This window comes from Arvicanthis niloticus, chromosome 24 (genome assembly GCF_011762505.2).
Source record: "Arvicanthis niloticus isolate mArvNil1 chromosome 24, mArvNil1.pat.X, whole genome shotgun sequence".
NCBI lineage: Eukaryota > Metazoa > Chordata > Mammalia > Rodentia > Muridae > Arvicanthis > Arvicanthis niloticus.
Window position 1 is genome coordinate 1,342,617 of NC_133432.1, and position 14,826 is coordinate 1,357,442.

At 44.4% G+C, this 14,826-nt stretch overlaps 1 protein-coding gene across 16 annotated transcripts in view; it reads right to left on the reverse strand.

The window, feature by feature from the left end:
* Positions 1–6,801: 6,801 nt before the first annotated feature.
* Ep400 (E1A binding protein p400) overlaps positions 6,802–14,826 on the reverse strand; it is a 109,486-nt gene continuing 101,461 nt past the window's right edge. For 13 of the 16 annotated variants that reach the window (XM_076922357.1, XM_076922363.1, XM_076922358.1 and 10 more), the window contains 6 exons: positions 13,581–13,802; positions 11,411–11,606; positions 10,924–11,048; positions 10,342–10,488; positions 9,323–9,400; positions 6,802–8,595 (listed from right to left, as the gene is read on the reverse strand). In XM_076922357.1, the coding sequence (XP_076778472.1) occupies positions 8,323–8,595; positions 9,323–9,400; positions 10,342–10,488; positions 10,924–11,048; positions 11,411–11,606; positions 13,581–13,802 (1,041 nt within the window). In that variant the 3' untranslated portion in view covers positions 6,802–8,322. Of the gene's footprint in view, positions 8,596–9,322; positions 9,401–10,341; positions 10,489–10,923; positions 11,049–11,410; positions 11,607–13,580; positions 13,803–14,826 lie in introns of those variants that run through there. The other 3 variants (XM_076922351.1, XM_076922365.1, XR_013106952.1) reach the window with 3 other exon arrangements.

Sequence of the window (14,826 nt, forward strand, 5' to 3'; positions counted from 1 at the left end):
ACTTCTTTCTCACAGGATCAGACCCTTCCCCTGCACTCAGAGACCTCCCGAACACTGTTTGCCGAGACTGAGCTATCAAGGTCATATGCTGGCTTTCTATCTGAATTTGTGACACTAAAGGGAAGGGACAGGTTCTAAGATGGCAGGTGTTCACAATGTTAGAACACAGTAACTTGTAATAAGACCAAACTCACATTTTAATGTACATGAGAATTACAGTTGTAATGTTTAGTGCCTGTGTATTAGGCCCAGGAAATGTTTTTCCAAACCATGTTTTAACTAGAAATGCCTGTTTTCTAACAAAATCTTAGGTAGAGCCTAACAGTAGGAATAAAGCAGACAAAGCCGCTGCGGGAGGCACAGGACCTGCAGCAGCAGCAGCAGCCACATTTTGTTTGCAAAAGAGTTTAAAACTGGGGGAAATGATTTCTGCAGAAGCACCGAAAACAAACATGGGCTCATCTCAGCATTAACCCTGCCAGGCAGTTGCCACTGAAGCCACCTTATCACCTTGGTCCCTGAACACAGTGGCTCACAACACAGCGAAACAGTTGGAGTAACTCACTCATCACATTGGGCCTGTTTGTTTACCTGACCTGTAGTGGTTACCTTACAATTTTCTCTGGCCTGGAAACTCTGACTCATGTCTGACCCGAGCTCTGTGGAATTTGCATCTGATCCTAGCCTCTTGCTGTGTGGGAGGTTGCTCCCTAGGAGTAGTACCCTGAACTGAGAGATTAAAACTAGCCGGTGTCATTCTTATTCTTTGGGGTTTTGTTTTGTTTTGTTGTTGTTGTTTGGTTTTTGGGTTGTTTTTTTGTTTATTTTGTCTGCATGTTAATCTGTGCACCATGTGTGTAGTTCTCTGTGGAAGCCAGAAGAGGGCACCAGATCCCCTGGGACTGAGTTACTATATATATAGGTGCTGGGAATTGACCCTGGGTCCTTTGGAAAAGCAGCTAGTGTTCTTAACTGATGAGCCATCTCTCCAGCCCATCATTGTGTCCCTTAAACCATAGCCTTTATGGGTAAATACAACCACTGATCTATCACAGGGTAGTCACAGTTGATTTTTGAAACAGCTGGTCTTTTTAAAAATTTTTGTTTGCTGAGCAGGGTTCTCTGCATAGCCTGGCTGTGCTAGAACTTGCTCTGTAGACCAGCAGCCTTGAACTTACCTGCCTCTGCCTCTTGAGTGCGGAGATTAAAGGCCTGTGTCACCACCACTCCTAGCCAGATACTAGGATTTTCACAGACCAGAACTAAAAGATTTTGCTAATGAGATAAAACTTTCATACTAACCCTTCAGAATCTGCTAGCACCTGTTCTGAGGGTCAGACTTCCTTTTAAGTAATCAGCATTGTATGATCAACACACCCCTTTTTCTCCCATGTCCTCCATTCTCACCTGACCCCAAGATTTTCTGTTGTTTCAACCCATTGAATTGATTTGTATATTTACTCTTAAGCGTGGTTCCTGCCGCACTCCACACATACTTGTACTCTGGACGTGTTGAGTAGCTCTCATTTGCAAGCAGCTTTTCTGAGAAGAGTGGAGAGATGCACTTACCTATGGGTATAGCAATGCCATTAAAAGTCATTTTAATCCTATGCTCATTAAAAAAAAAATAAAAGTATTTGTTTCTCAAATCTGTGACCTATCCAGCCACAGGTTCTTGGCCCCATTAACAGCACCTATTTCATGGAGTAGGCCTTAAATTGAATCAGAAAGTGGTTGAACAACTAGAGAAGGCTCAGCTGTTAAGAGCATTTACTTGAATAGGGTTTGGTTTGGTTCCTAGAACCCACATGGCTTACAGCTGTCTGCAACTCCAGCTCCAGAGGCTCCAGTGTCCTCCAAGGGCACCAGTCACACACACTGTACATGGACATATTGAAGAAAAAAATGATCATTTTCAAGAAAACGGTTGGTGCCTGGCTTGGTGGCGCACGCCTTTAATCCCAGCACTTGGAGGCAGAGACAGGTAGACCTCTGAGTTCAAGGCTAGCCTAGTCTATAGAACAAGTTCCAGGACAGCCAGGGCTACAAAAAAAAAAAACTCGCCTTTTTTTTTTTTTTTTTTTTTTTTTAAAGTAGTTGTTTCCTCCTATAAGACTGCCACTAAAGCACCGTGGGCATATCTTGTCAGGCTAGTCATTATTGCAGCTCACAGGATTGACAGCTGGATGAGGGTTTCCCTCCAGCTAGCCAGTAGGGATGAAGCATCCTGATTTTTCCATGTTGGATGATGTATGTTCAACAATAAGGTCTTACTGTTCTGGAGGGTAACCAAGAGCACTGGCAACAGTGTGCATGTTTGGGGGTTTAAGGCACCCAATGGCCAACAGTTCAAATAGGTAACCCATTCCCTGGGTCATTTGCTAGCATGTGTTACCTAGTTGGGATATTATGCCCCCAACACCCCAATATAGGGGTAACTCCATTTAAACTTGTATGTATATAATAGAACATGTCTACAGAAGGTTTTTCAAAAGGCCTTTAGGCCCAGAAGAGGGCACCAGATCCCATTACAGATGGTTTGTGAACCACCATGTGGTTGCTGGGAATTGAACTCAGGACCTCTGGAAGAGCAGTCAGTGCTCTTAACCTCTGAGCCATCTCTCCAGCCCTCATATTCACAGTCTTAATCCTACCAATCCATGAGCGTGTGAGGCTTCCCCATCTTTTCTTTAGCATCTTGAAGTTTTTAATATACGTGTCTTTTACTTCCTTAGATTTAACGTAAGTTTTTAAATTTTTGTTTGTTAATTTATTACTATTATTTTCATGATAGGGTTTCCTTGGTGTAGCTCTGGCTACCCTGGAGCTTGCTCTGTAGATCAGGCTGTCCTCAAATTCAGAGATTCCCCCTGCCTCTACCTCCTGAGTTTTTAGGACTATTATGGATGGGATTGTTTCCCTGATTTATTTTTCACTTATGTCTGGCATTTGTATATAGGAAGGTTACTGATTTTTGTGTGCTAATATTGTATCCTGCTACTTTGCAGAATGTATTTATCAGATAATGGGGTTACTGGTGTGTGTACATGTAGTATGTATTTTATGTATAAAATCATAAATTCATATATAATTTATGTATAAAATCATATAATTCCTGGACTTCATTTCCTATTTTTCATTTGTCTCCTTCACTTGTCTCACCACTCTAGTTAAAGATTCCAGGTCCTACACGGAACATGAGAAGGGAGAGTAGACACTCTTGTTTGATTTTAGTGGAAATGCTTTCAGGTTTTCTCCATTTAGCATATTGCCTGTGGGGTTATTTTTGCCTTTGTTATGTTGAAACATGTCCCCTTTCCAGGACTTTTATCACAGAGATGTTGGATTTTGTCACAGGCCCTTTCTGAATCCAGTGGGATGATCATGTGGTTTCTCCTTGAGTCGGAGTATGTGTGGTGTATTAAGTTTATTGGCTGACCCATGCTGCATCTCTGGAATGAAGCCAACCTGATCAAGGTGTATCTTTGTAATTTTTTTTTTTAAATTTAGTTTTTGAATATTTGAGAATTTTTACATATATATTCATCTAAGAGGTTGGCTTATAATTTTCTTTTTATTTTTGGTGCATTTTTGGTTTTGGCATCAGGCTAAAACTGAATTCAAGAAATAATTCAGTGTTTCCTCCTTTCCTACTTTCCAGAATAGCTTGAGTAGTACTGATATTCTTCAAATGTCTGATCAAATTCTCCATTCTATACATCTGGTCTTTAACTTAGTTGTGAGATTAACTACTGCTTTTATCTCATTGGTTGTTATGAGTCACTTCATCTTAATTTTGGTAGGTCACATGTATATAGAAATTCATCCATTTTTAGATTCTTCAGCTTAGTGGAATATAAATTTTAAAATGTTCTCAGGATTCTCTTATTTTTTTTCTTAGAATTTGTTGCAATGTTTTCCTTTTTGACTCTGGTTTTAATTTGGGTCCTCTTGAGTCTTTTGGTTAGGGTTTGCCAATCTTGCTAATGATCTCAAAGAAACACCTCTCCATTTCATTGATTTTCTCTCTCTCTTTTTTTTTTTTTTTTTTGTTTCTGTTTCATTCTTTTTAGCCCTGATTTTGGTTATCTCTAATGTAGTCTTTTTGATTGTTTTTGAAAGTAGGCTTTTAGTGATATAAACCCCCTCTCATTGTAACCTTCATTGTATCCTATAGACTTTGGTATATTGTGTGTTCATTTTTCCTCTTCCTCCTCCTCCTCCCTTTTCCTCCTTAGGTTTGAGACAGGGTTTCTCTGGCTCTGGTTGTCCTAGAACTCGCTCAATAGACCAGGCTGGGCTTGAGAGCCTGCCAGCCTCATTAAAGTGTGACACCACTACCTGGCACGGTTTCATTTTCATTCAACTCGAGGAATTTAATTGCTCTCTTGATTTCTCCCTTGACCCAATTTCTATCCAGTAGTGTGTTTTTTAGCCTCCATGAGTGTTTGTGCGTTTTCTTTGTAGCCAAGTACAATGCATAGCATTTTCAGTTTTTCTAAATCTGTTGAGACACAAATTAGACTTTGTGTAGTAATAATGTATGGTTGGCTTTGGAGATTTTTTTTTCCCCCATAGGACCTAAGCATCAGGAATGAGATCCCTGGTAGTGCTTTTGATGTGGTTTTCTGGGCTTGCCTTTATGGAATGGGTGTTTGGATCTGGTTTTCAGTTCTTGGATCCACTTTGTGTTGATCTGCAAATGGGGTGTCAGACGTGGTCCAGCTCAGCAAGGGTAAGTTCAACCTCTGAGCCTAGGAGTAAACTTCCAGGCTTAGAAGATTGCTACTGTCAATCTTCAGAAGTTTGAAGGGCCTCACCTGGTTCTGTAGGTGGTTCTTGGGTAGCAGGGGCTCCTGTCTCAGCAGAAGTGGGCATACAGGATGGTACAGGATGCCACAGTATCCTCAAGTGAAGGTGAGTGCAGGGATGGCAAGATAGGGTCTAGGATCATCTAGGATCAGGACACTGTATGATCCCAGTATCTTAGTGTGTGGGGTAGTAAACTGGCTCTGGGGGTTCTTATCTGGAGACTCCATTTGGTATGTAGGTGACTGATGGATGGGTAGGTGGAATGAGTCTGAGGGTACCCCACATGGTCAGACTCCATACCATGCTGAACAGTGCAGTGGGTAGGATGACTTGATAGGCAAAATGACAGGCCAAATGAGTCTAGGTCTATACAGTGTCAGGGCAACACAGTGGGTGGGGTACAGGCAGATGAGTGGAATGGGTCCCCTTCCTGCCCCTCCCCCCCAAACTCCCCTGGCTAGCCTGATCTCCTTTGCTTCTCTACTGGGGATTAAGAGTTATGTATACCACACCGTGCTTGAGAGCTACCCGTTTTGGATGGGCAGTGTCTCAACCCTGTCAGGCCTGAGTGTATGCTTAAATTTTTCTCAGCCTTAATTTTAGTAGTGGTTCTTAAAATTCTTTAGCCTCCCTTTTAGTCCACCACCCACCAGAGGTAGTGGAAAAGAAAGGTAATTAGGATTCAGGGGGAAGTGGACTGGTTTAGAAATTGTTCTTTGGAGCAAATCTAATCGGTGATGTCAGGAAATCAATGGTTCACTTCACAGGAATCAACAGCAGCAGCTCGATCCACTCACAAACACTTCACAAATATACCAGCAGTCCAGTTCAGTAGTGTTGGGATAGCACGAACTAGCAGACACAGCCAGGCCTCTGCTGAATCAGCACAAGTCAGCTATGACCAGTAGAGAAGCCAGGAGAAGCAGCTCTTTGCTGTGCCTCTCTCAACAAAAAGATTAGTAAAAACCAAGAAAATACCAAGAAGCATTGAAAGCTGGCTATGCAAGCCTGTCACTGGCCGTTGGTCCTCTTTATACTCCAAACATCACGTGTCCTCTCTCCATGGGTCTTGCCTCACCACGTGAGTCTGTCTCATCAAAACTCTGTGAGTCTGCATCAGCTGACATCACTCTGCCAATCGGCACGAGTCCATGGAAGCAGCAAGAATTTGCCAGAAGACCAGCGGAAGTTTTTTGGCATGCTTCTATGAAGTCATGACAAGTGGAACTCAGCAACTCAATGTAAGGCGGACCAATCCTTCCTGCATCCTTTCCCATGTTTGCCTTAGCAAAACATGTTTTCCCTGGTGTCTCTGCTTCATGTGTGCCCCAGCAAAATACCATCCAACACAACTGACTTTCCAAAGAAACTAAAGTTTTCACTTCACCTGAGTCATTAAAGTTCATCTAGGTCTGTACAGGATCAGGCATCTGGTGATGGCAGGACACACCAGAAGAGGTGGAGACCATGGGACCAGCTAGACTGAGGGCCACCTGGGGATCTGCCTGCATGAGGCTGGGTGTGAGCTGAACCCCAAGAGGTATGAGGGCTGATTTTGCTTGATAGCTCTAAGCAGAAATGAAGCATCGTTTTTCTGGTGTCATAATGGAAGGTGTCCGGGAGAGGACTTTGACTATGCTCATAAGGACGTTTCTACTCCCTGGTACAGTCCTGTTGCCAGGTAGCTAAAGAGGAAGACCTTGGAGCAACACAGACTGAAAGCCTTTGATGCCAACGTTGCTCCTTTTATTAATTTTATAAATTAAACACATCCTTAACCCAAATAGTGGTCTATGAAAGACAGAACAGCCGGGCGGTGGTGGCACACGCCTTTAATCCCAGCACTTGGGAGGCAGAGGCAGGAGGATTTCTGAGTTCAAGGTCAGCCTGGTCTACAAAGTGAGTTTCAGGACAGCCAGGACTACAGAGAGAAACCCTGTCTCGGAAAACAAAAAAAAAAAAAAAAAGAAAAGAAAAGAACAAGGAGGGTGTAGAAAGGTTATTTATTAGCCTTTACTTAGTAGGACATCTTGTCCTTTTAAAATCCTATTCAAGTACAAATGCTTGTGTTTACAAAGTATTTACAATTTCAGTCCTGTTTCTTACATTTTTTAAAAAACACAACAGCTATCTGGTTGAAAAATAAACAAAAGCAACTGCCAAAAATGAGAGACTCTGCTTCTCACGTTGCCTTTTGTGTCCCACCAAACATGTGGCTTGGGCACACTGAAGAAGGCTGTTACAACAGTGGGAAGGATGGATAAAGGTGTGTTGTTCACTAAGAAGCCCACAGACCTACAGGGAACAGGAACTGCTGCTGCTGCTGGGAGCCAGATACCAGGTAACTAGGAACCTCCAAAGTTCTTTCCCGCAACACAGCACACGCTAAGACAAAACAATGGGGTTTTGCTTATGAGACCGCATACAGGAACCTCTTCTGTCTTTTCAACACCTGCTACTTTCTCCCTAAGTTTCACATTAAGAGCTCAAAAGTGAGTTCTGAGTGGCATCAGGATGGGATATAATGTCATATCCCTGCCCACACAGGACACAAAACAGTGGGACAGACATGATGGCACACAATACAACCACTTCTGTCATCCAGGCTGTAGTGCTGACAAGACAGCACAAGCCTCAGGCGACCCAGGCCATAAAACAGGCTTCAGCACTGATGTGGAACATGGACCTTCCACTCTGGCATAGACAGCCTGTTATGTCCATGAATGCCACGTGTCACCTTGCAGTAGTAAGAAGAGTAAACACATAGGACTCAGCTTCATTCTAACTAACCCTTTGCCCTTCAACTGCAATGGCCATAACAGGCACAACAGTTCAGTCACAACATGTGAAAATAGGTAAAAGAGCTGCCATGGGTGGGGTGGACCAAATGATGCCTTCCTAGGCTCTCCAGACTAAGCCTAGACCAGGAAAAAAGTAAGCGAAAGTAATGTTGGTTTCAACTCCACCAGCCTATCTCACCTGCCATATACATATATATATAGCACCTGAGACCCACACTAGCTTGTCACAAGAACACTGAAAAGGATCCACGAAGGTGTCTAGTAAAATGTGTCTAAACACATACTATACAGAGATGGTATCAGCCCCAGAGCTTCATTCAAATCAAAGCTAATGTTCACTGGGGCGTGATGGGTGGATGCCTGTAACATAAGCCATACTGAGAAGGGTAAGAGAGAGGACCAGGACCAGAGTGGAGGCTCTGGAAAGAGATGTGGATCTCTGATGGTTTGTCATCTCTCTTGCTGAAAGACTACAAAGCGTATGCTGAACAGTGGTATCCAACAATGGTAGGATATGTAGCCCTACTGAGCTATGCACACTAAGAAAACCTGTGTGCACTGCCTAAACATGGACTGCCACGGTCACATACACACAGGACAAAGTCAAAAACTGTGTAGCCACCCTATAGGTAGCAGCAAATCCCAGAGTCCACAAACAGTGTAGTGTTCTGCCAGGACAGCCTTAGGACAGCACCAACCAGTTTCCATCCTACTGGCATGGAGGTTTGGTGGGTGTCTTCAGCCTCACAGCAGGGACTCTCATTTGCAACTTTGGTTGCTGGCTTGGGCTGTCAGAGCTGGCTGGAAGCTGGGCTGGGCTTGGGCCACCAGGGGTCTGCAGTGATGCTGAGGCTGTAGTCACCACCTGCTGCTGGATGAGCTTCTGCTGCACCACCTGGGCTGTTGCAGTCACTGTTGGGATCATCTGTACCGGTTGCCCTGCTGCTGTTGCCTGTGTGAGCGTCACTGTCTGTGGAGAAGCCTAAGCCAAGATCAGAAAGCACATGTCACCAGAGAGTAGCCCTGGCAAGCCTACCCATCTAGCAGGAAACTATTGCCTACACCCCATAGTCTCAGAAAAGCGGCAAAGAATTTGGGCCAGTATAACATTATTTGGTTTCTTCAAGTCAACGGACAGCTTAGTGAAAATGTTGTCAGCATTTAAAACAAATGCGGCATCACAAGTAAAAATGGCTCTGGGTCACAAAGGGGTGTTGTCACTTGCCACCTTGCCTCCACCTGGATCCCATGCTGCTGACACAGACCTGTACTCCCCAGAAGCTGTAATTCTACCATGTGGAAAATGCTAAAGGTGCCTGCTGAGAGCAGGTTCAGGTACAAGCCAAGCCCTTAAGCTTAGTGGTCTTGCTCTGGAAATTCCCTAGCCATTTTCCCTGAAAGCTCATCTTTTTTTTTTTTTTTTTTTTTTTTTTTCTTTTTTGAGACAGGGTTTCTCTGTGTAGTCCTGGCTGTCCTGGAACTCACTCTGTAGACCAGGCTGGCCTCGAACTCAGAAATCCGCCTGCCTCTGCCTCCCAAGTGCTGGGATTAAAGGCGTGCGCCACCACTGCCCGGCGAAAGCTCATCTTTTTGTGTGCATTATAAAAACCAAAAGCAATTCTCTAATCACTAGCATCCTGCTTCTGAAGGATGAAAACTACAACTTTCCAATAAATTGTGACCCCACTCCAGGTTTCTGTACAGCCTACCTGCTGAGAAGCTGATGCAACTTGCTGTATACTGGCCACAGGTGTTTGTTGCTGCACAACTTGAGGAAGCTTTGCAACCTTTGACAAAACAAGGCAAGCATACAATTCAAAGTAATGCACAGACATCTCTGTATTAAGTAAATATATAATAGCAGGTAATATGCCCACCAGGATCCTAGGAGGGTGAAGAGCACCTTTATGAGTTACCTTCATAAACAATCCAACAACTCAAGAAGATTCTAGTTTCATATTTTAACTTAATTTTTTTTTTTAGTAAATGTGACTTCAAATTTGAACTGCAACATTAGCACCCCGAGTTCTTAGTGGCACTGGATGAAGGTTATGGACAGGAAGCACTGTATTTTAGTCAGCAAGCTAAGTGGACCAGGAGACCTCGCCAGGACAGAAACTGAGACTTCCAAGTCGTTTGTTTCATCCATCCTAATCAAGAACTCACTTATACAAAGCAAAACTTCCTGCAGACATTTGTTGCAGAAGTTTCTTGCTATTGTCAAAATTTACTTTTTAAAAGCTGAAGCTGTAGGTCAATTCAATTCTCAGAATCACAAAAGCTGTAAAACTTTCCCATACAGACTGTGGTGGCACCTACAACCCCCAGCACTCTGGAAGCTGGGCAGGAGGATGGCGAGTTTGAGGTCAACAAGGGCTATATATACAGCATGTTCAAGGCCAGCCTGAGCAATATGAAACCATCTTCAAACTAGCTTTTATATTCAGCTTTCTGTAACCTCAAGTATGCACAAAGGGGATCCTAAAGCCTGTGGCAGTAAGGTTCATGCATCTGAAATTCAAAAATGTGTGCAAGCACTCATACAAAAAAATTTAACAGCTAAAGCCAGAAGACAGAAATGTAAACACATGGAAAGTAGTCCCTTCCTCCCTCCTCTCTCCCCTACCCCTCTCTGACTGGGAAGTCTCTGTCTGTCCTGGTAAGACCCTGAAAATAACAAGTATTTATAGTTCCATCTGCATGGAATTGCACACAGTACCATGCTTACCTGGATCTGAGTCTGTACCTGCTGAGTCCCAGCCAGTTTCTGGGCCTGGGAGATGGGTGTGGTCAGAAACTGGGTTTTAAGGGCTGGCTGGGCAGCATAGGCGACCTTCTGCTGTGGGCCCTGGGTAGTGATCTGTTGGGTGGTCAGCTAAAGAAAAGAGACAGGAGAGGCTCAGCCAGGTGAAGACTAGGTTTCCTACTCAGAGCCTCAGCAACTGCAAAGGCCTGCACCTCCTAGACAATATGGTCAGGACCATCCCAAGATCTTGGCAATGCCCTACCTTTCTGCCATTGGGTGGTGCCTATAGCAGTAAGTTGCTACATACAAGAAGCAGTGTCTCCTGCCTGAACCCACAGTCCCAGTGGAAAAATCCATACCTGGTGTGTAGCTTGAGCCCACCCACCCTAACATCAGTTACATAAGCATTCATCTCAAAACAAAAGGAAAACAAGAGACACTAACCACATTAGCACCTCCACCTTGAAGCCCATACCTTGTAGCCCAACAAAGCTCAATTACTCTGGACCCTCCTCCCCAGCACAAAGCTGCACTGAAGTGAAATTTCACACAAGGAACCCATACCTTCTGCTGGACGGCAGCCTGGCCTTGGGCAACTTGTGGCTGGATGGCCTTCTGCTGCTGGACAGCCTGCTGCTTGAGCTTCAGCAATTGTTGGACATGTACGGGTTGGGCCACGACAGTCTGCCCTACAACAACATCAAGTCAGTTAGGCAGGTCCTGGCAAGGGCTCCCTGCTTATACAGGTTCTGTTCAGAAAAGATTAAGTTCTAAAACTGTCCTAAGGCAAACTAAGCAGGCTCTAGGTATACATTGTGTTCCTATTTCATGAATGATGAAATGTGGAAAATGTCAGAATGTTAATGGTTAAAACCAAGGGCCAAAACTTGGGACTTGGAAACCAAGAGAATTTACACTCGGCCCTAGGACATGTGTAAAGCTAGTGTTAGGACAGAGCAAGGCAGTGACCATCTCCACCAGACAAACCTCCCTGTGTACCACAGAGCCACCTGAGAAAGGCATGCAGCAAGAGGAGGCTGCAGGAAGGTACCTGCTGTTTTTTGTGGCTGTCCAATTGCCACGCTGATCCCTGCAACGTTCATAGGCAGGGTCGTTACCCCTGGCGAGGAGACCACAGCCGCTGGGACAGATACCACTGGAGGCTTTGCCAAGGCCACCTGAGCAGGCTGGGGCGTCTGAGTTTGCATCTGCCCTTGTGCCTGCAGCTGAGAAGTAGGGACTCGGGTCTAAACAGTGGAAATAACAGGAGAATCCAGAGAAATTCAGACATTGTATGTCTTTTCTTTCCTACTTTTTTAAAAACTTTTTTTTGACCAGAGGTCAAGAAAATTTACAAAGATGGACTAGGTAGAAAATCTAAAATCACAAAGCCAGCTAGGGACCTCTGCTTGCCAGTAACAGATACACAGGGACAGAATCTGTACAAGACCTTTGGGTTGTCAGCCCTGCTGCCATATTCTGATGTCCGTAAGATTCCAAACACATCTCTCACCAGTCATGCCATTTACTCTCCATCAGAGAGTAAATCTCTCCAAGATTACTACCACAACCACCCAAGGCTACCTGATCCTACAACTTTTCCACACTGCTACCAAGCACTTCTCTCCTTAAATTACATTCTACAAAAGGACAATGGAAATGAGTCAGATTTTGTATATATAGAGATTATCCAAACAAACACATCAACAAAGAGAAGCCTAAGAAAATAAAAGCTACCCACAGTCTTAAAGTGCCCACACACAGGAAACTGAAAATGACATTCAGCTTTCTAGGCATCTCTTCCATCTGTGCAAAAATGCTGCAGTCGAGTGAGTCACTTGTACTTTGTAGCCTCTTCCCTTTACAGCAGTCACTTTTAAAGTCCTTGATGAAGGGTTAACCTTCATTGTCAATCTGACTGGATTTAGAACTGCCCAGGAGAGGACCCTCTGGGAAAGACTGTATGGAGGCTGCAGAGCAGAGATGGGAAGATGGACCGTGGGGAAGATGTAGACTGGGAGCCCAGACTGAACCTGATGAGATGATGTCAGCATTTGTCTCTGCTCCCCAACTGCAGAGGTGATGTTACCTGTCTCCTCTTTCTCACACTGCTACAACTCCCCACCATGATATAACATCAAGGAGGAAAATAAAGGAACTAATCCAGTTGCTAACCCACCTTCTGAATGTCTCTAGTTACAGCCCCACTATTTTTGTAGGAGATAAGAGCACTGTTGTATTAAGGAGCATGTGAGTGTGGCCTAATCACTACAATCCTCTCTGCAACAGCTAACTAAGCTTCTGCCTACTAGCTGTTACCACTCCCTTGATTTGCAGTTTTGTAAACACAAGCACAACAGTCTTGTTTTTGAAATAAGTCATCCTCAGACTTCCTCTTTGGTGGAGGGGCCTCTCACAAAGACTTACAGGGTAGAGCCTAAGGGGTACCTGGGACCAAGGCCCTATCTCAAGCTACACTTGCCAAGTACAGGACCCGAGCAGGTGATTAGCCCGTGTCCTTCAGTTTCTTAATTTGTAAAAGTTAGCTCAATACAAAACACCCAAAGACTGCTGCAGAGCTCCCACGGCGGCACTGATTGGGCAAGCCCACCAAGGAGTGCCCACTATTGGCTTCTGTGACACAGAAAAATTCATGCACACTGACCACAGCAGGTGCATCTCCCCGGACACCACTATCTTGCTACGTTCCTTCCTTTAGACCTTCAAAGGCTCTCTCCCCCTGATGCCAAGTGATCACTAGTGAGCTGGCCATGGAACCTGTGTGCCTGTAACATACACACACTGTGGTCCTGTATACTAGCCTTACTGGTATTGCCCTTACCCTTCCCTGGCAAAGAACAGGACAGCTAGTGTGCTATGCCTCCCCTCGCTGTTCACCTCCTGCTATTCCCAACCACTCAGTCCCTACAGGTCTGGTGACATTCGCTGGTTCTGTAAGAAGCTCTGGCACAACCTGCCACAAATCTAATTATCTCATCCCCTCTAAGGATCAAATGTTCAGCAGGTAAAGGTGCATGCTGCAATCCTAGCACTTTTGAGTTTAGTCTCTATAACTCTTGTAAAGATGGAAGAAAACTGACTCTACAGAGTTTCCAACCTAGATACATGTCTCCCCACCAACCTAAATAACAAAAGCAAAAAAGCTTTAGGGAAATGCAGAGATGGTACTTTGGACAACACATATATGAACTAGAACTTACAAGCCGGGCCACCTGGAGGTTGGCCACCGTGGTGCCTGTGAGCAAAGCCCCAGGCCGTGGGGCTGTGACTGTGGTGAGCTGAGGACTCTGCTGTTGCTGTGGGGGCTGTGGAGTCTGCACTTGCACTTGTGCTGGTTGCTGTGGGGGACCAGGCTGGGCCTGTGGTGGGGGTGGCTGCGGTGGCAGCTGCATCTTCTGCTTCTGCATCTTGATGATGTGTTCCTGAAACCCAAATAAGACATGCCCTCCACATGAGCTAACCATAAGCCACCCTCCACCTCTACTGAGGCATCAGGTACATTAGCTGATATGCAGAAAAACCACCTGCACTCCCAAGTGGGCACTGAATGAAAAGCAGTATACTTCACTCAAGAAATCAGGAATAGCAACTCTGACAGATCACTAAGTTCAGAGCAAGCTTTCCAGGTTCTTTCTTCTCACAGCCACTCTAAATAAACAGTTAATGACTTTGTAACTAAACTCCATCAATAGTAGTAACTTGACAATAAACCCTATGCCTTTCAAAAAAGTGCAAACATCAAGATAACAAGATAATGAGCTGGGCATGGTGGCTCAAGATTGCAATTCTAGCACAATTGAAACAGAGGAATAAGACCAACAACAGCTACATGATACAACCAGACTCAAAAACAAAGCTATCAAGAACATTATCAAAAAACATTTTTAAAAAATCACCCTCTCACCTCCCAATGTATGAGTTGTTCCTAACAGCTGTCTCTGGATATATAAGACATGAAAATCAATTTGAAACTGAATTAGGAGAATGTGGGTGAAGACTAAAGGAATAAGAGAATGAGCAGGACTCCTGGTTGCTCTGGGTGGGAAATGCTAACTGGAATAGTCTCAGTGACAGTTATGGCTGTCATACAGTCTGCCCCTGCTGGTCTTAAAGACCTGAGAACAATTACTATGGTTTACTGGAAGAAAAGGGCTAGACAGGGCTGTCTAATTCAGCAGCCACAGCCTTGGGGGGCTGTGGGGAGCTCTGAAACATAACTGCTAAATGAGGAGCTCAATGTGATAATTTGTGGCATTTCAAATGATTTAAGTCATGTGTGTAGTAGCCACACATAGCTGGGTAGCTTCCAACCAAGGTACCTGATCACCACTTCTCAAAAGGAACAAGGTTAAAGTAGTCATAAACACACTAAAGAGGTCCCAGTAGAACTGAGGACAGACATAGTCAAAAAAGAAACACAGGACAACTGATACATCTCTGGATCCT